At 47.7% G+C, this 22,301-nt stretch overlaps 1 protein-coding gene across 3 annotated transcripts; it reads right to left on the minus strand.

Annotated features, from left to right (window-relative positions):
* Window positions 1-1,089: 1,089 nt before the first annotated feature.
* Slc25a15 (solute carrier family 25 member 15) lies at window positions 1,090-21,932 on the minus strand. 3 transcript variants are annotated; one of them, XM_028860937.2, is made up of 7 exons: window positions 21,834-21,932; window positions 19,376-19,491; window positions 13,468-13,726; window positions 7,660-7,797; window positions 4,972-5,141; window positions 3,441-3,599; window positions 1,090-1,743 (listed from the first exon to the last, which is right to left on the minus strand). In XM_028860937.2, the coding sequence occupies exons 2-7, from the start codon at window positions 19,428-19,430 to the stop codon at window positions 1,619-1,621; spliced, it is 906 nt and encodes a 301-aa protein (XP_028716770.1). In that variant the 5' UTR covers window positions 19,431-19,491; window positions 21,834-21,932; the 3' UTR covers window positions 1,090-1,618. The 3 variants fall into 3 exon arrangements, with proteins under 3 accessions (XP_028716770.1, XP_028716771.1, XP_028716772.1); XM_028860938.2 differs by lacking the exon at window positions 21,834-21,932 and adding an exon at window positions 21,393-21,621 and having other exon boundaries at window positions 19,376-19,490; XM_028860939.2 differs by lacking the exon at window positions 21,834-21,932 and adding an exon at window positions 21,224-21,363 and having other exon boundaries at window positions 19,376-19,490.
* Window positions 21,933-22,301: the final 369 nt, after the last annotated feature.

Here is a 22,301-nt window from a genome sequence, read left to right on the forward strand (position 1 = left end):
TATGCTTTCCCGACCTTGTGTTGCTGGCATTGTGGCAAGAGGGCATGAATAAGGTCAGCCGACTTCCTTCAGCTTTGTAGGCAGAGTAGGAACAAAGCCTACTGTCAGCCCCTCTGGTCTTGGACGTACTGCAGACAATAAGATGTTGGTTGCTACATATTCCCTAGTTTAATAAAAATGTTCTTACTATGTCACGGTGCTTTCCCAATTTACACACCACCTACAGTCATTAAAATTCACAGACCAGGGGTTGGGGATTTTGCTCAGTGGTAGAGCGCTTGCCTAGCAAGTGCAAGGCCCTGGGTTCGGTCCTCAGCTCTGGAAAAAAAAAAAAAAAAAAAAAAAAATTCACAGATCGCCAGCTCCAAATGTAGAGGCAAATCAAGGAGTTATGGGCCCCAGGGCGAACTTCAGGAGGGTGAGCCCTGATATACTTATGCTGAGGTGCCTAATTAGTGAGCTCCTTCGGCCTCCCCCGTGACTAGGACCCTATGATGACAGCAGGGAGCCCAGACTTCGTCTCTGCTTCCTTAAGGGCCTCTGATTGGTGGAGGCAGAGAGACACTGGGTTCAGAGTGGTTCCATATCCAGGACCAGAAGAGCACCCTGGGTTCCTGCTGAGACCAGGTAAGAGCCGCTGTTGATTTTCACGAGAGCATGGCAGGGCAGCCCCTTGTCGATCATGAATCTAGCACAAGGGGAGGAAGCTCTTTGAGTGAGAAGGGAAGCTGGTAGGTACTCTGCAGCCCTTCAGAGCACTAACACTCCAGGCCACTCCTACCAACCCCAGAGTGCAAAATAACCAGCCCACCTAGAAAATGAATGGCGCCGGGCGGTGGTGGCGCACGCCTTTAATCCCAGCACTCGGGAGGCAGAGGCAGGCGGATCTCTGTGAGTTCGAGGCCAGCCTGGGCTACCAAGTGAGCTCCAGGAAAGGCGCAAAGCTACACAAGAGAAACCCTGTCTCGGAAAACCAAAAAAAAAAAAAAAAAAAAAAAAAAAAAATGAATGGCATTGCTGAGCAGCATGGGAAAACAAAGCCAGGATATCCATCCTGAAATTTCATCAAGAATGTAGAAGCCACACAAGTACGCATAGAAGTTTATCTAAAAATATAGATAGGTGTTTTAGCTTTAATGTACCCCAAAAGTTAAAAACTTTAACCTCTTAGTGCACAGGCTCAGCAGCCTTTGGCCCTACGTCTAGGATGGGTTAAGCAGTCATTTACAACCATCTGCAAAGACATTGGTCACCATTTACAACTAGACATGGGAACAAACGTGTTTTCCTCAACTTAGGGCCATCTAAATTGCATGTGTGCCCCTGGCTTCGGCAGAAGTTCTGTCCTGGGAGGAAGGCAGTCTGCGTAAGGCCACCAGCAGCACATCCCACCAAGGGCCAGGCAGCGACTTTTCTCTTTTGGTGCCACAACGGGCAGAAACGATTCTGTGTAGAACAGAGAGGGCCTTCCACCAAGTCTAAGACTCTGAGTAGAAGAAGGGAAGACGAGGACAAACGCCCCAATTCATCAAATAATCCCACAATGTTCTTGTAACTCCGTGAAACCCTGAGTTAACAACAGTCACTAAACTAAAGGCTGCCTTGCATCCAGGACACTTCAGTAGGCTTCAAATTGGCTCATCATCAACTTCCTGCTGTACTCATAGGCCAAAAACAGTGCCGCGTTGGCGGGGAAGGCTCGAATCATAGTAGGTTTCAGTCCAGAATACAAGGCCGTTATTCCTGCAAGACAGAAAGAAGGGCAATCCAAGACTGTGACAGCGCTTACTTGAGGGCACACGTGCAGCTGCATAGGAGACTCAGACACACACTCAGACACAGTACTAAAGCCCTTGTGATGAATGAAAGAGCTTGCTCTCAGGTTCCCCTCAACAGACAGCAGGAACAGGGTAAGTGGCAAGTCCCCTGGCAAAGCTGACTGATGCTCAAATAACAAAGGAAATGCTATGCCTGGAGGACTCAGGCAGTATGATGGACAGGGCAGAGCTGAGGGCTAACCTGGCCAGGTGGAGGCAAGTGAAGAGCCAGCCAGAGGGGCCAGCAGGAAGAGATGTATTCACCCTGCTCAGCATGGTCATGGGGGAGACCCAGATGAGGGACTGAACGAGGGTGTGCCCAGCCAAACTGGAGAAGGCATGCAGGATCGGTGATACAAAGATACATGCATTCCGTTTGAGTTATGAATTAAACATGTCCCCGGGTCACTGCACTCTCTCTTTAGAGCCAACACACAAGTTCATAATCCAAGGTACTTTCTGTTTTGTTTTGTAGATAATGATGTTTTTGACCTCATCTATTTCGCTTTTTAAATTATTTTATATTTAAAGATTTATTTATCTCATGTATATGGTGGTCTAGCCACACATACACATTCATGCCAGAAGAGGGCATCAGGTCCCATTATATATGGCTGTGAGCCATCATGTGATGCTGGGAACTGAACTCAGGACTTCTGGAAGAGCAGCCAATGCTCTCTTAACCGCTGAGCCATCTCTCCACCTGAATTATTTTATTTTTTTAGATTATAATTATAAATCTAATTTACCTCTTTCCCTTCTTCCGTTCAAGCCTTCCCATAACCCTAGTTTTAAGATGCCTGTAAGGTGGATGCCAGAAAGACCAGTCTTTGGGTTGATGTCATACAAACATGACTTAAAAAGTCTGTATCCTACATAACTCTAAAACCTGACAGCAAATCATCTCTACAGACTGCTCAGATCATTTCTCATTCCAGACGTCTTATTGCTAAAGATGTAGTATTACATTCTTTTAACTGTACCGTAATAAGAATATAATATATCCAATATATTCTTTTAACGCCTTAGTGGTCCTGGTAGAGGTCTCTTCATATTTGGATTATGTAAATGAGGTGATGCTACTCGCTTCAAAACATTCTTCCCTCTAGACAATTCTGTATCTTTTTTTTTTTTTTTTTTTTGGTTTTTTGAGACAGGGTTTCTCTGTGTAGTTTTGTGCCTTTCCTGGGACTCACTTGGTAGCCCAGGCTGGCCTCGAACTCACAGAGATCCGCCTGGCTCTGCCTCCCGAGTGCTGGGATTAAAGGCATGCGCCACCACCGCCCGGCAACAATTCTGTATCTTAAAAACACCCCCAAGGTCTTTAGAATACAAAGAATCCTGCCAGGTACCTGGCCCGGAAGTTAGGAACAAGAACTTTAAACGTTTTTGAGAACAATGAAAATAAGATAAAGCAAACAGTTTGGAAATAGAAAGTCAGTGTTAGGTCATGAGGCAGGGAGAAAAGAGCAGTCACGGGGCTAATTAATCCTAGATGGATCCATTTCACAGAGATAATCACTGTGGACACACCCCAGTCTCTGCCCAAATTAACCCTAGATGGATCCATTTCAGAGATAATCACTGTGAACACATCCCAGTCTCTGCCCACAGCAGCCTTACCTTCGTTCTTCACGATACTCAGAAAAGTTCTGACTAGTCCTGTCTGTTTGCCACTCATAGAAAGAACTTGGATTCTAGATTTGATACAATCCACCGGATACACAGCCAGCCACAGGCAAATTCCACCAAATCCACCACTTAGCATCAGTGGGACCGGACCTAGGGAAGGAAAGCAGCCAGTGGCACTTTGTTTTAGGTGGTGTTTCCAGAAGCGCATGGAACAGTCAACTCCTTGAAAAACATTCAAGGTTCTGGCTAAGAAGTCGGATTATCCCTGGACCTCATCAAGACCAGCTGGTCACTCAGGTACTGAGTCCCCATCCCAACCTCGTCCTCCAGTTGGGGTTGACCCACCCACAGCCAACAGGTCTCACATCACGGGGAATGAGAAAACAGCCAATGAAATACAGTCCACATCTTTCTCAACTTTAACCCCTAACAGCCCTAATCTTCCTCCACTGTGACAGGAAAAGGGGAAAAGACAATCTATGTACTGTTCTCAAAACACCATGATTTGTTATCACATTTGAGAAATGTACTACATTAGACAGGTGCAACAGGGATTGTTTCCATTTATGACACTGATAAGCACTGACCAATCTCCTCATTACCGGCCCACCTTACACTCAGAGCTAGGGTTTTCAAGGCAGAGATAGAACTCTGGGTGGAGATGTGATACTTAGGTATGCAACTTAAAAGCAGAAATGTATTTTAGGCTGCCCAACCAGTACATCAAACAAGACTGATCTCATCAATGGTCCATGTCGCATGGTTGTCGTTAGTTCTGTTTTTGTCTTGAAACAGCCTTAACATCTAATACAGTGGTTCTCAAGCAAGGCTGCCTTGGTCTCCCCAGGGAACACTGACAAGTTCTGAAGCTATGTTATTCTGTTTGTTTTTATTCCTCCTTGGAGGGAGGTTGCTATCTGTAGTGGGGAAAATGGCCAGGGATGCAATTCAACATCTTGCATGCACAGGGCACCCCACAACAGCTTGAGAAACCCTGTTAATTAAATGCCTAAATAGCAGATCTATCAGGAAGTACTAATTTAATGGATAATGAATAAACAATGTTTGGAGAACAAACTTATTTGTGATTTGATGTCAGAGACAGGGGCTTGGCAGACAATCTTACTTTGTAACTGCAGTGACAGGCAATTAACCAATTAAAAAAAAAGCTTTTAGAGCTTATTGTGAGATTGTTGATAGTTGATTTCTCCATCAGGAAAATAATTTCTATTTCTTCCTCTAATGGTTCAGAACAGTTAGTACTACCCAGAAGAAGAGACAGCTCTAACAATGCTAATGTGGCCAAGAAGTTTGAGATATAAGACTTGAGAGCTTGTCTTTAGGAAATTTCCCTCAGGGGACGGTGCTAGCCAACACCCACTGCCATTTTACTTCCTGGCACCCAGAAACTCCCCAGAGCTGGGTGGACTCCCAGCACACTGAACACAGAACCTGTGGAAACCAGGAAACCCAGGAGGCTGACTCTACTAACCCCAAATGTTGTCAATGGGAATACATTTACCTAGTTCATCTTTTGATTTCCCTGATGCGAAAAAGGATCTGCTCAGTTCATAGCCACCGAAGAATAAGAAGTAGCCTGGTACTTCTCGAAGCAAAGTGCTTGAGAGTCCGTGGTAGAAGCCCAAGGGGCCGTCCGTCCTAAAGATTTCTTTCACCACTGACCACACTGTGCTGGGGGAGATAAAGCAGGAGGCACAGTCAGTGAGGGTGTGTGCACGCAGTGAGATTTTTGTACCAAGGACGGCTTACGTGACCAGCTTTCCTATAACTGGGTTTTCCTGTGCCCACCCCTCAAGTCGTGTGCTGAGAACCTAACCACCGATGTGTAACAGCATTGAAAACCAGGGCTCTTAAGAGGCAATCAGGAATGGATGGGTTCCTGAGGACGAGACCTTCTTCATCACGAGATCTGTGGCCTATAATCTTCCTCTCGTTGCCAGGTAAGGACAGTGACAAACCATGTCTGAACCAGGGCTTGAGCTTGGTGGCACCTCCATTTCTGACTTGGCAGCCTCCAGAAGAAGAAAGCAAACCTGTTACTCTTAGACTAAGTGGGACCTCTGTTTACCCAACCAGCTGCTTCCTTACCTGCGCCTAAGCGGGCCTGCTCACTACTATAAGTTACATTGTCTGAGATGTAAAAGGGTTAGCGCCCGTCTTTTCAACAGTGACTACGTAAAAATGAATTACCATAAGGAGCCATCCAGGGCTGGCCATAGATAAACAATACTACACTTGCTCCGTGCCTTGCCCCCCCCCCCGGAGCCCCATCTCTTCCAGCTCGTGGGTGTATTAGTTACTTGTTGTAATAAAACACCAGGCAAGGTGCAAACTGGAGGGAGAAAGGACTTGGTTTGGGCTCACAGTTCGGGGGTACAGTCCATGGTGGGGGCAGGGCAGTGTAGCAGGAGCCTGGGGCAGCTGATCACACTGCATCTGCAGTCAGGGAGCAGACAGCAAGGACTGCTGGGTACTCAGCGGACTCTTCCTGTTGCGCAGTCTAGGGCCCAGGCTCAGATAATGGCGCCCGCCACCTCTTTTGTACGTGAGTCTTCCTACCTCAGTCGACTGAACAAAGAGAGCCCCTCACAGGTGTGCCCAGATGCTGACCTCCTAGGTGAATCTAGATTCTATCACGTTGACAGCCAACAGTGGCCGTCACCGTGTGTTTAGGATAACGTGCTCAGGTGGTCCAGAGGGATGAGCGTCACTTGAAGGCAAGACAAGGAACTCTGAGGGTCGGGCTCTAGCCCTTGGGATTGGAGGAACACCCAGGAACTGAGTCTCTCCAGCGGAAGGGATGCAGAGAAGTCCCTTTTGCAGATGAGCCCTGCTCCCGGAGCAGCTTCAGGGCCGGACACCAGGCTGCCATCTCCACCACAGTGCGCCCTGTGGTAGGTTGTCTACACGCTGAGACCAAGCCGAATGCCACATGCTCGGCGTAACTACTGAATTGCTCACTTTGTTCTTAGGGAGCCGGAGAGACGTCACATCGACAGAGGCCATAAGCCACCACCTTCCTCCTGAGAGCTCTGTTCCCACCACACATGTGTGGTGGTGTCAACGGTCTGTTTCTTACTCTAGGCCCTGGTTACAAAGGCCCATTCACTTCGTGACTGTTTATAGAACTGCCCGCTTATGATCTGTATGTATTCACAGTACTGTGGGTTCTAGTTCAGAAATAACCCTTTAAAACAGTGGTTCTCAACCTTCCTGATGCTGCAACCCTTTAATACAGTCCACGTTGTGGTGACCCCCAACTGTAAAGTTATTTCATTGCTACCTCATAACTGTAATTTTGCTACTATTATGAATTGGAATGTAAATATCTGATATGCAGAATATCTGATATGCGACCCTTGTGAAAGGGTCATTCGACCTCTGGGGGGTCATGACCCTCAGGTTGAGAACCACTGTTTTAAAGCATTATACTGGTAGACTCCGAGGCCATGAATAGCAGGGGAGGAAACTGACTACTGGTCAGTTTGTTGACTGGTTCCCCAGAAGATTTACAGACCTTGGGTGATGGCAACACCCTTGACCAGATTTTCAACCAGCCACATGTCAAGATAAATAGGCACATTTTGTGATTAATAAGGATAATAGACAGTTTTTTTTCATTCTAGACACATGTGGCATTTATAGCCTCACAGCAGTGGACAGGCAGCTGCTTTCATGTCTAAGCTGATCAGTGGCAGGACCAGAAAGCAGCTCTACTTACAAAGGTTTCTGAGGAACGTTTTCAGAACTTGGACCCTTACCAAGGACAGGTGACGGTTTGGGAACGGTGGGAGTTAGCACTAAATTGTGGTGATAAGCCTGAACACCCATGTGAAAGGGCATGAAACACTCACCTCAGAATCTAAGTCCACACTCAGCTCAGCCCCCAGACCCAGTTCAAAGCTGTCTCCCAAATATGGCTGAAGATCATGCCTTATGCACCCCAGAGGACAAAGGGGACATTCAGCTCCTTGGTGACTCCATTTCTGGACTATTAAATAGCTGCCTAAGCTAGGGTAGGTAGTGAGTCCAAACATAAGAAAAAGTCTTCTCAGAAAATCCCCTGACACAGTATTTTAGACTTAGGGAAAGCTGTTTCTACACTTGGCACTCAATTTCAACAATATAAAATGAAAACACAGTGCACCAAGATGAAAAAACCTAACACCTGTGAATAAACAGGGCTTACTTCTGGCTCGCAGCTATCTTTCCCGAAGATTCCATTTCATACATGGTCTGGAGCCGGCACTTGACAAGCTCTGTGGGGCAGAGGACCAGCGCGGCGAAGGCGGAGGCGAAGGAACCAGCAGTTGCGTTCTGGAGGTCACTGAAAGGACAGAGGATCGACCGTCAGCTCGTGTGTCCCTTCGGCACGCGTCACACAGAGAGAACACGGGGATGAGAGAGGGACTTCTTCTACATGCGCTTCCCATCTAAGAGTCCTGAGACCCTGTAGTGGACTACAGTCCTCCAGCTCCATGAGGAATGGCACTGAGAGGTCATACACGTCCCCAAAGCCACACATCTAGAGAGTGGCATGCTGGGAATCAAACCCAGGTCTGCCTGATGGCTAGCTACATCCATGCTTATGTCCCCTCCCCTCAAGTCGTGTGCTGAGAACCTAACCACCGATGTGTAACAGCGTTGAAAGCCAGGGCTCTTAAGAGGCAATCAGGAATGGATCGGTTCCTGAGGATGAGACCTTCTTCATCACGAGATCTGTGGCCTATAATCTTCCTCTCGCTGCCAGGTGAGGACAATGACAAACCATGTCTGAACCAGGGCTTGAGCCTGGTTGCACCTTCATTTCTGACTTGGCAGCCTCCAGAAGAAGAAACGTTTGTTGAAGCTTCCTAATGGATGGCATTTTTTTTAGTAGCCCAAGCTAAGGCACATAAAGAAAAAAGGAGGGACCATAAGAAAGAGGGGGAAATCACTTACAATCCTACTTCCCCAAATACAGTCTATTAATACCTCAGTATATTTGTGACAATATTCCTTCTGGCACCAAATCCAACCTGAAGTAACCAGACATGGAATCTAACCACTACAGATAAAAACCAATCTAGGTTTTTGTGATCACACAACGATTTCCCAATTCAGCTATGACCTCTGTTAAGATCTGATATGGTTTGCGTATGTGACCCAACAGCTTGGGTGATGGAAGCTTGACCCTTTGTTGTGGAAGTGATGGGACATTTAAGAGGTGGGGCCCGCCCATGGGAACCCCCAAACATCACAGGTCATTGCCAACGTTATTGGTCACTCTCCACAACCTGAGGGTAAAGCCCCACGGCTGAAGACAACCCTTACATACGTCATCAAACACAGAGCAGTCAAGCTGGTGCCTGACTAGAAGCTTCACCTCTACTGACGAGCATTCATGGTCCTGGAAGGTACTCCGCATGCTACTAGAGTCATCAATAGCTCCCTGCTCCAAACCCTGCGACCTACAACAGTGACCCGACTGCAAGATATACTGCTGCAATAACAGCACAAATATTATGGAGATAACCAACCACTCTCTGATTGGACTTAAGGCCTCTACTCCATGAGTCGGAACCCATACTTGACATGGCGAATATGGCCAAGAACTGGACACTAGATAGGTCATTAGCTTAGAGGAAAACCTAAAGCTGTAGTTCTACTAAAGGAACTTAGTAATAAAATGATCCCTAATGGCATATTCATCAGGAATATTCACGGACCAGTGCCTCTCTCAGCCCTCATCAGAGAAGCCTCTTGCGGTAGATGGGAAACTAACACAGAGACTCACAACTGGACAATGTGCAGAGAGTGAGAGACTTTGGAGCGTGCAGCCTGAAATGGGATGTCTTCATCAAACCCCTCCCCTTCGGAGCTCAGGATCTATGTGGAAGAGGAGATGGGAAGGCTGTGAGAGCCAGAGAGGATGGAGGACTCCAAGGAAGCAGCGTCTTCCAGACACAACAGGACTGATGTCCATATCAACGCAGAGACTATGGCAGCATGCCATAAGACTTACACAGCCAGATGGGGTCCCAGCACTGGGAAGGGAGAAATGGACACAGGCGCCCACCCCTAACCAGCTACCTAAAACTGATACCTGGCAGCAGAGGAAAAATTAGTTTTCTCCGGGGGAGTCTCACTGGGTATATTCACACTTCCCTGAAGTAACTGGACAACACAAAATGAATGTAGTGGCATTTTTTTGTAGACTTTTTGTTTCCGTTTGCATTGTGCATTTTTTTTTTGTCTCAATGGTCTTTGCATTTCTTGTTTTATTTGTTGTTGTTTTGTTTTTGTTTGCTTTAGAGGGGGGAGGAAGAGAAAATGAAGTCTGGGTAAAGAGGTAGGGAGGATCTGGGAAAAACTGAGAGAGGGGAAAAAACATGATCGAAATACATTGTATGGAAAAAAATGTTTCAGCTGGGCAGTGGTAGCACATGCCTTTAATCCCAGTACTTGGGAGGCAGGGGCGGGCAGATCTCTGTGAGTTCGAGGCCAGTGTGGTCTACAGAGTAGGTTCTAGGACAGCCAAGGCTACACAGAGAAACCCTGTCTCAAAAAACCAAAAAAAAAAAAAAAAAAAAAAAAAAAAAAAAAAAAGTTTCAATTATAAAAAAAAAAAAGTGGGTCCTAGGATGCTGCCATCCTTGTGGGGTGATGGTGACAGACACCAATACAGCTCTCACAGGACTGCACTAACTCCCACAAGAGCGGAGCTTGCAGTAGCTGGGGACCTCTCCTCACACATTCCCATCATGATTCCATCTGCAATGCCATCACACAGCCAGAAGACACTGTAGAAGAACCAGGCAGATGCCAGCCCCAAGCTCTTGTACCCCCCAGGCTACTGTAAGCTAAATACGCTTCTCTTGCTTCCAGCTTTGGCCTTGGTTTTCTGCAGCCTCACCTCTGCATCAGACAGCAGCTGCTGTCTGCAGGCCGAGCTGGTCTCTCGAGCATCCAGGACTCAGCAGAGCAGGCTTGCCATGCATGGGGCTCTCTGAAGCAGGACTGTCTGCTGGATGGACTTCCTTTTGACCTTAGAGAATTAAGCCTACCACCGTCAACTAAGAGGAGCCAAGCAGGCATACCAACATCCTTGAGTGTGGAGCAAGTGTCTTGCTCTGTTTGGTTCACGCCTTCCCACCACTCCTTAGCTCATCTGTTAAAAGCCAAAGCTTCCAACGGTCTTCTGGCCAGCCCGCAGACCATACTCGGCCTGCCTCAGGGACTCTATCAACCCGCTGACAGGCAACTGTCCTTGGGGGCCATTACCTAGAATGTATCAAGTTTGCTCGAACAAAGGTATCAGTCAATAAACATGGATGCCAACTCAACCTCAGGTGTTGGGAGGGTTCCAGAATCTGAATGAACATAAAACACCCTGAGAGTACAAGGGAGAGAGGCCAAGTCAGCACTTCCACGGACTTTGACTTCCTCCTAAGTACTTTCCAAGGGCACACAACAGGCACACAGACCGTCAGCTCTCCGTGTAGGATGAACGTGCACGGCTGGAATTGAAAGTGCCCAGAGTGTAGGATGGGGTTTTCTAAGAATCCACTGTAGTCTCTTCCTCTCATTTTGCTCTGTTTGGGTTATTTTTGCCTTGCTGGTCTCTTTGTTCATGTTGAGTTATGTTTTTGTATGTATGTGTGCTTCTTGTTTTATTACTTTGTCTTAAAAAGATAAAAAGAACATAAAGTTGGTAGGGCGGTACTGAGGATCTAGAAAATGGGGGTGGGGGAGTGGGAAATATGATCAAAATATATTGTATGAAACTTTTCAAAAAAAGAAAGACTCTACTATTTGATCTAAATGCCTCTGCTGTGTAAGATCTCATTCAACCAAAGGTCAAAGGGGAACGCCACATGAGGTTCAAGCCAGGACACACAAATATTTGTGATGCGGTTGCAGAACTCCACAGCAATGCTTGCTCTAACTGTTTCCCTTTGCCACTCTTGATAAACGCCCTCTCTAGATCTGACCAGTATCCTTGCTGGTCTAACAGACAAAGGACTGGGCAGAAGGGGGACAGTGGGCTCAGATGACACTGTCCTTGGTCCAGCAACCGTGACTATTTCTCCATCCGAAAGACGGAAAGGACATCCCCTCCACATGGTCATGGTGAGGGCCATAAAGACACAACCTACGTGTCAGAGTACAGCAGACTGTAGGCACTGTTCGCCCAGCAAGTAAAAAGCAAAGTGTCTCCTAAGACTGAAAAGGGGAAGACTCTAAGCTCAGCAAAGATTCTAGTGCTGTGTTGGAGCAAGTGAACCAGGCTGATGTCCGCACTGAAGAACTGGTGTGGTAAGAAGCTACATACTGTGGGTATCACACGAAATAAACACGCTCAAAACTCCACACAAGGAACACAGTGAGGCATTCTCCAACCCTTTCTCGGCAACCCCAACCCTTGCTTCTGGAGAGGGTGTGGAGACACAGAGCTGTAAAGCATCCTACTGGCCATCCTCAGAAAAGACTACGTGAACGTAGTAATGCGCACCCGGCATCCCTGCGGCGGAGGCTGAGGCAGGGTGATGGTGACTTTCAGGCGGCTACACAGTGGGACCACGTCTCAAATAAAACACAAAGGAGGAAAGGCACTGTGCTCAAACCAGTCTCTGTTCATAGGCAAAGACGCAGGGGAAGTGAGGAGGGACACGCGGGGCCAGAACCCCAGGAGTGTGCTCCCATCACCATCTCTTTGGTTACTTTGCCCAGAGGGGAGTAAAGGGTCTCCTCCCAGAACCTTCCCGGGGTACCCACTGCCGCTCTGGCTCCTCTCCCATGTTGTCCATCACTAACGAAGCTGAGGGAGATAAACCCAGATGTCCTGAAATAGAATGTCTCTCCTTCAGCTAGAGAAAGCCAGCTGTCTAGTGCTTTGCTTCTAACTGCTCTCCCTGTGGGATGCTAATCTCATGGCCCTCTGCTTCTGTCTCCTGGGCTCTGCTTCCTGCCCACCCCCCCAGCTGGAGGGCTGGAGGATCATGCTCAGCCCTTGTCTTGGATGTCCCCAGTTTTTCAACACAAGTTCTGCCATCAAGATGAAGTTCTTGCCTATAAAAATAGCGCATCTGAATCTTGTAGATGTGTCCAGAACACACCTCCGTGTCCAAGGAGTCTACTTCAGTTGTGTCAACCTGTGGCTGCAATAGAGGCTCCAGTTGATTGACTGACACAGCCTACAAGCCTCTGCCCTTTGCAAGTATAAACAATGTGTGTGTGTGTGTGTGTGTGTGTGTGTGTGTGTGTGTAAAAATGACATACAATGATTTTATTGTGTGCATATGTATGTATGGAGGTGTGTATGTATGTGTTTCTCAGGAGCTATACCTGTCTTTTGAGAAAGGATCTCTCTCTGGGACCTGCGGCCTTAGATCTCCTTCTGCTTCTGCCTTCCCAACACTGGGATTCTAAGCACACACCATGTCCAGCTTTTTATGTGGGTGGTAAGGATCTACCTTAGCGCCTTGTAAGCATTTTAGTAATTAAGCTTTTTCCCCAGCCCTTCCCCCAATATAAATTTTAAATCATTTCAAATAAATCAACGTTTGAAGGAGGGATGACTAAGCATGCCAGTGGTTTATGAATTGTCTGGTCTCTGGATATAGGAGCCTAGGGAAGATCCAGCACAAATGAAGTCTGATGTATAGGGAGGGTTCAGCAAAGAAAGCTGGGTCCATCTACAGCTCCTAAATTCCATGTTTCTTGTCTAGCATCGCCCAGGTTCCCTTTCAATACTCGCCACTGATGAAAGGGAACCTAAAACTTAAGTCCCATGTTCTACAGATGTAGCCCAGCACTTCTGCTCATGCGGAAAGCCTCTTCCCATAGGGACCAAACACACAATGGACTCTTAACATGATGCATTTGGCCTTCTCTGGTTCACGCCATGACAGTGTAGAACATCAGAGTCATTTTTAAAAAGGAAACTTCTTTCCTACACATGTCATTGAAATCAAGTGTTCACTTATTTAAAATCAACGGAGCGTCGGTGACTCACCTCAGTTTTGCCTGATTGTCCAATCCAACCACTTTGCGGACCACCTGCTGGCAGAAGCCGTAACACATGAAGAGCACCGAGTTCTCTGCGATATTGGCGATCAGTGCGGGGCTGGTGCCCTTGTAGAAGCCACGGAAGCCCACCTGGGAGTAGGTCTTCAGGCAGCAGTCGGTGAGGCCCCGGTAGAGGTCTGGGAAAGTCTGCATCTTCACCTTCATCGTGTCGAAGGGCTGCCCAGTCAGGACACATGCTGTGCCCCCTAGAGGGAGGACGTGAGTCTTTAGAATGAGTCTACAGCCATGGACAAGAAGCTTGCTGTCCATGGTTTAGCGGTATTTTCGTTCCTAATGACTGACTGCCTCCCCCTCTCCCCCCCAATCGTCAAGCCAAGTTCAGTACAACTTCTGGCAGGTGCCCCTGCTGGTCAGCACCAGAGGCCAATCCTAAAGAGACTCATGTGTACAGGGGAGATGTTTGGTTTCTCCATTCCAATGTTTGGGGGAGGCTGGGACTCAGTTTTACCGTGCCGTCCAGACAGTAGATACCCCTATGAGCCTCTGTTCTTCATCTACACCATCTGATAGTGTCAACTTGGCACAAACCTGGCAGGCTTGGCGCAAACCTGGCAGACAAGTAGTTACTAAACAACAGCCACTATAGACATGAGAGAGAAGCCAAGTGCCAGATAAGGAAAACAAGAAGCCTGCTAATTAATCTCTTGAGGGCAAAACATTGGACCCTGAAAAAAAGCACTTGAATTTTTAACTCTATCAATTAATGACTTGTACTTAGTTAGGGAACAGACTACCTTTGCTTAGTATAAATGGACTGAAGTCTGCCTTGTAATTGTTTCCACACTATAAGAATACCAAATGTACTAAGTCTACATTGCATTAGACTCCTTCAGTGAGAGTTCTGAACACAGGGATAAGAACAAACTGTGATTGCCCCATAACATCTGTAGACCCTGGACTAGGACCAAAGTTTTAGGACATGCTGCTGGTTAATATTTACCTCCCTCATGAGGTTGAGAAGGCCCCACATTTCAGATCCCCCTGCTTAGGTCAGGAAACAGCAGCTATCTGCTGAGGCCACTAAAATGCTATCAAAATGGAAGGCTTACACAAAATATTTAAGAAATGCAATTTTGTTCTTGTTTTGTTTTGTTTTTGTTTTTCAAGACAGGGTTTCTCTGTGTATCCCTGGCTGTCCTGGAACTCACTGTGTAGACCACACTGGCCTCAAACTCAAGAGATCCACTTGCCTCTGCCTCCCGAGTGCTGGGATTAAAGGTATGCGCCACCACTGCCTGGCTTAAGAAATGCAATTTTACAACTCAGATATTATTCATGGTTATTCCACCTGTGCTGTGGGAAGTAGAGATGGAGAACACTGAGGATGTCATCATAAAATTCATTTATTTACTAATAGACAAGGTGTTACTTCCAAGGAGTCTGAGAATGACTTGACCTATTAAACAAAGCAATTTCTGAGATTTTCTTGCTATTGTCTGCTTCTTCCAGGAGAGTAACAGGATAGCTTCACCTGATTATCTCTGAATCACTGGACTATCATTTACCAAGATGTTAGAGCGGAATGGGTGGTGCGGACCTGTAATCCCCATACTCAGGAGTCGGAAGCAGGAGGACTCCAAGTCCCAGGCTAGCCCACACTAGTGAGACTAAAGCGAAAACAACCACAAGTCAAGATGATGCTCCTATCATCAGAACTGGTCTCTCCTACACACTGCTGGGCTAGGGATGTGTCCCACACACAGCAAAACAATTTAATTATTCCAAAGAATCGGTGACTGTTAGGACTTTTAGGGTGCACATTTTGGATAAACTGAGTAAAGCCTGTAGTTCAGCACATTAACATTTGAACTGAAGTATTTGCATGTTAACTCCCTCAGCCTGAATGTGCAGACAGATAGCACTTATTGCCGGTTATGTGATGAATATAATGGAGTAAAAGCTTCATTCCCTCATGAAAGAGGAGCTAAATCCCAATAATGTGTATGACAGGACTCGGTCCAATGCCTACCCCCAGCTCCAGCCAGCAAAGCCCAGTGCCAAGGCGGCTCTCCGATTTATACATCAGTAATGCCAATATTGAAGGGTTCCTCCACCTGCATACAAGTTATATTTCGGATTATTCTCTTCTCCTTGAAGGACAAACGAATAGCTTCATCTTCTTGAGAGGATACCACAGGCAATTCCCTCCACTCGCTCTTCAGGAGAGGTACCGAGACCAGATCATACACAACATTTAATGAATAGTCACTGTGATGGGTAATTCTCACTGTCGGCGTGACTGCTTTGAGAGGCCTCTAAGAGACCAATAAGGCAGACCTCTGGTTTGCCTGTGAATTCCAGAGTGCATTAACTAAGGAAGAAAGACCCACTCTGAAGGACCACGGGCTGGTGTCCAGACGTAATACAAATGGTGGAAATCGGGAAGAAAAAGGGCAAAGCAGAGCCAGGTCTCTCTCTCTCTCTCTCTCTCTCTCTCTCTCTCTCTCTCTCTCTCTCTCTCTCTGTGAGTGCAGGGGGTGTGTATAATATAGATATGTATGCTTTCTGGCTGCTATGATGTGAGCTTCTCTGGTCTTCCATCCCTTCCCACTAGGATGGAATAAAACCTCTGAAACTCCGGGCCAAAATAAACCCCCTCCCTTAGGCTGAGTGACAGTCTGGATCTTTTTTTTTTTTTTTTTTTTTTTTTTTTTTGGTTTTGGTTTTGGTTTTTTCAAGACAGGGTTTCTCTGTGTGACAGTCCTGGCTGCCCTAGAACTCAACTCTGTAGACCAGGCTGGCCTCGAACTCACTCTTTGGACATTTTATCATAGCAACAAAGAGTCTGTCCAACAGTGTCATGCATGGACTCTCAGCTTTCTATACACAAGCAGCAAATCACAAGTCACTGAGGCCCTTTACCGGGGACGGGACAACTTACAACAGGACAAACAGGGAAACCCCAAACCCCCAGTCAGCAGCAGTGCCACTTTCCGGGACTGGGAAGCAGGACATTTTCAAGATATCCCTTCAAAATGGTTTTTGGGGTGCTTGGCATTTTGACACTGAGAAGGTAAACTTCAAGGCTGTGAAATTCCTCCTTCCCAGCCAGTGTGCCAGATAATGAGATACACCGCAAGAACTGCCCGGGACTGTTTTTCCCTGGTGTAAGGGGGGTACTAAACTAACTCAACCCACACCTCTGAGAGTCAGCTTTCGGGGTGCACACTGCCTTGGTTTGGTAACTACCCAATACCCTAACTCTGTTTCAACTCTCACCCTAGCTGCCCACGGAGCCTTCCCTGGGACCTCTCCCTACAGCGAGTGCAGGTCAGGACAAAGACAACTTTAACAGCCATGAGCTGGCTGGGAAACGTGTCTGGTAGGAGCAGCTTTGCTTCGAATCAAAAGGAGACAAGGAGTTTATTTACATCCACATCCCATCCTGACCCTTGACCGCAGCTGACTCTGTACTTACAGATCAACCACTTCCACCAGTGAGGGGTGGTCATGGAACATGGGGGTTCTCTGTGCCAGTGGGGAAAAAAAAAATCTCAAAACCTAGGAATCTGCCAGTCCAGACAGTTAGGGTAGCAAAGAGTTCAAACCACCTCTGACCTCAGAGGAGGCTGCTGCCCCACTAGGCATACTGAAACAAAGATGTCAACAAAACAAGAGGCCAGGAACTGGGGGTTTTTCTGCATACATAGTGAACATTGTTACCCAGAGTTCTGTAAGGCCTTCTATGCCAACTAAACTTTGGGACCCTCAAAAGTGAGAGTGCTCCTTCCTGATTGCATTCCAGGTCCCTCACAATAGAATGCAGTCTAATATCACTAATGAGCACCTCCACTGACCAGCGCACCCCCCCCCCATAAAGTCTCTACCCCCGCCAGCAAACTTGTGCTCAGAAATCACAAATCCAGCAGCCCTGGGGCAGCCTTGTGTTCCCAAGCCCAGGGAGAGATCCCAAACCACAGGCAGCAGCAGAATATTAATGTCACTATATGGACACCTTTTCATTGTTTAAAACAGAAAAAGCACGCAGGCAACTGTCGTCTACACAAGGCTCCCAACAATATTATTGCAATTTACATAAAAATATCACCTCTAAGTGCTACTCAAATATCTGAATGCACATGGTCAGGGAAGAGGTAAACGTCTTGAAAAATTATTGCAATAAAGCCTTGTTTGTCCTTAGACTGTCGGAAGAGCACAGACTGCCAAAGCTGAGACTCTCTCAAGAGACTGCACACCTTACTGAAGAGGCAAGAGTGGAATACGCAATGCTCTCCATTAGCCAGAGCTAGCGGATGTTTGTGTCACTTCCAATCAGCATCTCCACAGCCTGGCATGAGGGCAAGAGGAGGGAACTGACTTAACCCTGTGACCAGGACTAAGAGGAGGGAACTGACCTAATCCTATGACTTAATTTGAAGAGGAGGGAATGGATTTAATCCTATGATTTAGGACTAAGAGGAGGGAATTGACTTAATCCTATGATTTAGTACTAAGAGGAGGGAATGAGATCCAAGGGATTGGCCCATCCTCCCTTCCACAAAGTAGTGGGGACTGACCTAAAGACCCACAGTGTTAATTAACATGTTGGGGCAGAACCTTGCTAGCTGTTGGACCTGCTCACCAGACTGGAACACTCCTGTCTCTAGCCTGGAGAGGTGTCCTTGCCCGGGGATCCTTATCAGCCTTCCTTCTGAACCAATTTTGACCTTTGGTTCATGGAGGGGGGTGGAATAACTGGGGGGAGGGGGGAGAGAGGGAGTTGTTCTCTGTACAAGGACTTTTTTTTTACAGCTGAACAAAGGACAGACAGAGTGAGAGGTGGTAGTCCCCTGACCACACTTGATCTGTTGACCCAAGAGGTCATACTGGATAAGAGAACATAGAGCAACATGGTGCTCTGGCCTCCCCATTTACAAGAATTGAATATGGGGGGCTAGGGTAGATCAAAGGTTCCCTTGGGAAACATGTGCCTGCCAGTTGCCCCTAAGATGACAGGGGACTTTGAAAACAAAATGACTATCATGGGTATCCAATTCTTTTGGCCCCAGGCTAAGCTTCTCCTTACACCCGCATGTTAAAGGTGGTCTTTTTACAGTGGCCTCAGGTCACCAGCCCTGGCTCCAGCCAGCCCTTAGGCTCAGGATCTGAGGGTCAGCCTCAACTGCCCATTCTCAAAAGATTCTGCATCTTCTTCCCTTCCACGCCTGGAGACACTGAGGAATATCAGCCTCATTGCTAACGGGGGCCTTCCTTTCTTTCCTATCACGAATAAGAAAAGTAACAGAGGAACTGGAGAAAGGGCCCAGCTTACTGCATTTCTAGAGGGACTTACTTTTGGTTCCCAGCGCCCACATGGGTGGCCCACAACTGCCTATGACTCCAGCTCCAGGGGATGGGATCCAATACGCAATTCCAGTCACCTCGGGCACCTGCTCACACATGGCAGATACTCCCACAGACACACACATACTCGTGAATAGACATAAAGTAAATCTTGAAACAAAAAGAACAGCAACCGGCATTTTGTACCACAAAAGGTCTGAGGACTGCCCAGCTTGGGGGTGACCCACTGCCACATGCCTGTCCTAGCATGGGACAGTAGCCAAGTGAGTTTGTAGTTCATTTTGGAAGTGAGATGTTTTCTAGCAATACCAGGGACATCGTCATCCTGCACTGACTGCTAAAGCTCTGATATAACTAAACACTACTGTATCGTACTTGCTGCCACGCTCTGAACAGTATCACATTTCCATTAAGTCGATTCATTTCTGAGGGTAGAGTATATTACCTATGGGGTAATAATTTCCAAACCACTCTAAGGAAGTACTTCAGGAATATAGGGGGAAGGATTTTTTTTCCCCCCTGAGGATTACCTGCGGCCCCTGCCGTAAGGTCAATGGCAGCTTGGATGGCAGGATTAGACTTCATGGTGTCCCTGGGTTCTGTGGAAAGCAGTTCTCTAGAATGTAAGGTGTGCACCACATATCCCTGGGAAGAAGGAAATGTTCAGTTAGCCTCTGCGTTCCCCCATTCTCTAAGCCTGCTAAGTTACTACACCTTAACTTTGGGGAGTGGGAAAATGGGTTCCTAAGGAGGCTTAATGTATCAACACAGCCAAGTAATCCACTTCCAAGAGCTCACACACTGAACACCTTCCCTCAGTATCACTACTATAGCCCCTACGGCACCCCAAACAATCTGTATGAAAACCTCGATAACAAACAGCAGAAAAGGAACCAATCACAAACGGCCCAGACCACACCAGACTAGTGTTTCAGAAGTCTATGGTGAAAGTCCAGTCCACCAGGCTGTCTTTATTTCAGACAGCAGCCTGTGCCACTGAGAGCCAGAGCCTAGGCGCCCCATTGAGTCACGTGACTCCCAAACTGGAGGTCTCCATCTAGACAAGGTGGATTATAGAATTACCAGGCATAGGCAGTCAAAACAAGGTCCAGAACAGAGCCCTGACCCTGTTTTTCTCACCATCCCATCACGTTTCAGCAGTAAATGTGTCGATTTACCTAAAGTCTTGTTACAATTCAGATTCTGATTCAACAGGCCTCAAGTATGACCAGAGATTCTCACAGCCCAGACTCCCAGGTAAGGCTGACAATGTGGGCAAGACACACTTTGCTGCAACATCTGGACTACTGGGTTCGGATTTTACTTGATCAGAAATCCCAGGGGTAAGTCTCAGAGAGTCAAGTCGCCAATGTTCTCTATAGCACAACTTGAAATGTTTGTGTCGAAGGCTAGAGTTTCGGGAAACAAAGCCTTCCTCTACCTTTAGACAAAAAAAAACCAACTTGCTGAGATGTGGACTTAATGCTAACTAGAAAAAAAATGGAGGACTCTTTAACATACAAGATCAAAATTACCCATTGCTCAAACTATTCTGTATGTCTTCCAAACACAGAATTGATTTACATATAACAGGACAGTTTCATTCCTCATCACACTGAGGAAGTTTGGTGTATTAGGCCAAGGTTCTTTCAAATGCCAAAGCCATCCTGAAAGTCAAGAAAATAATGGCAGCAACCAAGAATTTGTAAAAAAAAACACTTTGTCAATGACTATATTCCAAGAACCTTCTTTCTTTAAAAAAAAAAAAAAAGTTTCTTTTTAAATTAGCAACACGGTAGTTACAGAAACACCCAGGGCTACATTTCTGCAGGGAAAATAAAAGACTGGCTGCAGGGGTATCATTCAAAGTGGCCTCAGATAAACTTCAATGTATTCATTTCTTTTACTAACTTAGAAGGCACAGAAAAAAGTATCTAAGCGCTCAGCTGCGGTGGTGGCGCATGCCTTTAAGGCCAGCACCTTGGGAGGCAGAGCCAGGTGGATCTCCGGGAGTTCCAGTCTAGCCTGGTCTACAGAGCGAGATCCAGGACGGGCACCAAAGCTACATGGAGAAGCCCTGTCTCGAAAAACCAGAGAGAGAGAGAGAGAGAGAGAGAGAGAGAGAGAGAGAGAGAGAGAGAGAGAGAGAGAGAGAAAGACCATGAATTTGAGAGGGGGAGTTACATAGAATGGATTAGAAGTAGAAAAGCGGAGAGAAGATCTAATTATAATTTCAAAAACAAATTAACATATATAAAAATGCTTTCCCCGTGCTGGAGATCACACCTACCTTCCTGCATACTAGCCAAGCACTCTACCCCTTAACTCTCCTTCTCAGGGATAACTGTCAAATTACAGAAAACAGAAACGGTACTAACAGATGAACCCAGAAAGTATGCAGAAGAAACTGAGTATGAACTGTGGCTTCACGAGAATGCAGGACTTGCACACACCAGACTGGTCCGCACTGACTTAGGAGCTTGCTGTACCGTTTGGAGTAGAAAACCCGAATCCTTTCAAGCGTCCCACCCTCCTCCTTCAAACTACCCAGGAGTCGCCGAAACCACGCCAACACTGCTACTGGTTCCGAGAGGAAAATAACTTCTTCGGTGGTCGAACCCGGTGAGGCTGCATTTCGCTAGGGAAGACCTGTCTCCCGCTGCAGCTGGGTGGCAGGAGGCCGCATGCCACCAACCATCCAAACCCTTCGGCCGGGCACCGGGGTGCCAACAACTGCTGCAGCTGCGGAGCGCGTCACCCGGCCTGCACGGGATGCCTCCCCGCGCAGCGCGCGCACCCTGCGCGGCACCGCTCGAGGCAGAGCCCGCCCGACCCCCTGCGCCTCCCGGGACCCGGTCGCCAGCCCGGTCCGCGCCGATGTCGCAGCACGTGTGCGGCAGGGCGGGGACTGTCAGGCCGCGTTCCCTAACCCGCCCGCCGCCCGCCGGCCGGCCGCCCGCCCGCTCCCTCCCGCGCCGGCCACCTCACGCCGCGCCTGGCTGCACCGGCTCGCACTCCGCCGTCCGCGCTCCCCGGCGGCCGCGGCCCCGGGACACTCTTTAAGGTCGCAGTGTGGGTCCGGCCCTCCTCCCCTCCCTCCCGAGACCCTCCTCCCGCCCCCGAGGCCCCTCCTCCCCTCCGCCCTCCTCTTGAAACCCCTCCACTGCTCCCCCAACCCTCCCCCTCCCCGAGGTCCCTCCTCCAGAGGCCCCTCCCTCCAGAAGCCCTCCCCCGCCGGCCCTCCCCACCCGAGGCCCCTCCCTCCCGAGGCCCGGAAGTCTGCTCTCCACTCTGGCAGCGTGGCTGGCAGGCCCTGAGGGTTGGTGGCAGCTTCCAGGAGCACTCACCTTGAGGTCTCCCGACATTATCGAGCATTATCCAGCCCCGGAGGCTGTGGCTTTAACGGTAAATGAAAATGATTAGAATGGTAGTGGTGAAACATAAATTCACTTATGT

This window comes from Peromyscus leucopus, chromosome 17, assembly GCF_004664715.2.
Source record: "Peromyscus leucopus breed LL Stock chromosome 17, UCI_PerLeu_2.1, whole genome shotgun sequence".
NCBI classification, from domain to species: Eukaryota; Metazoa; Chordata; class Mammalia; order Rodentia; family Cricetidae; genus Peromyscus; species Peromyscus leucopus.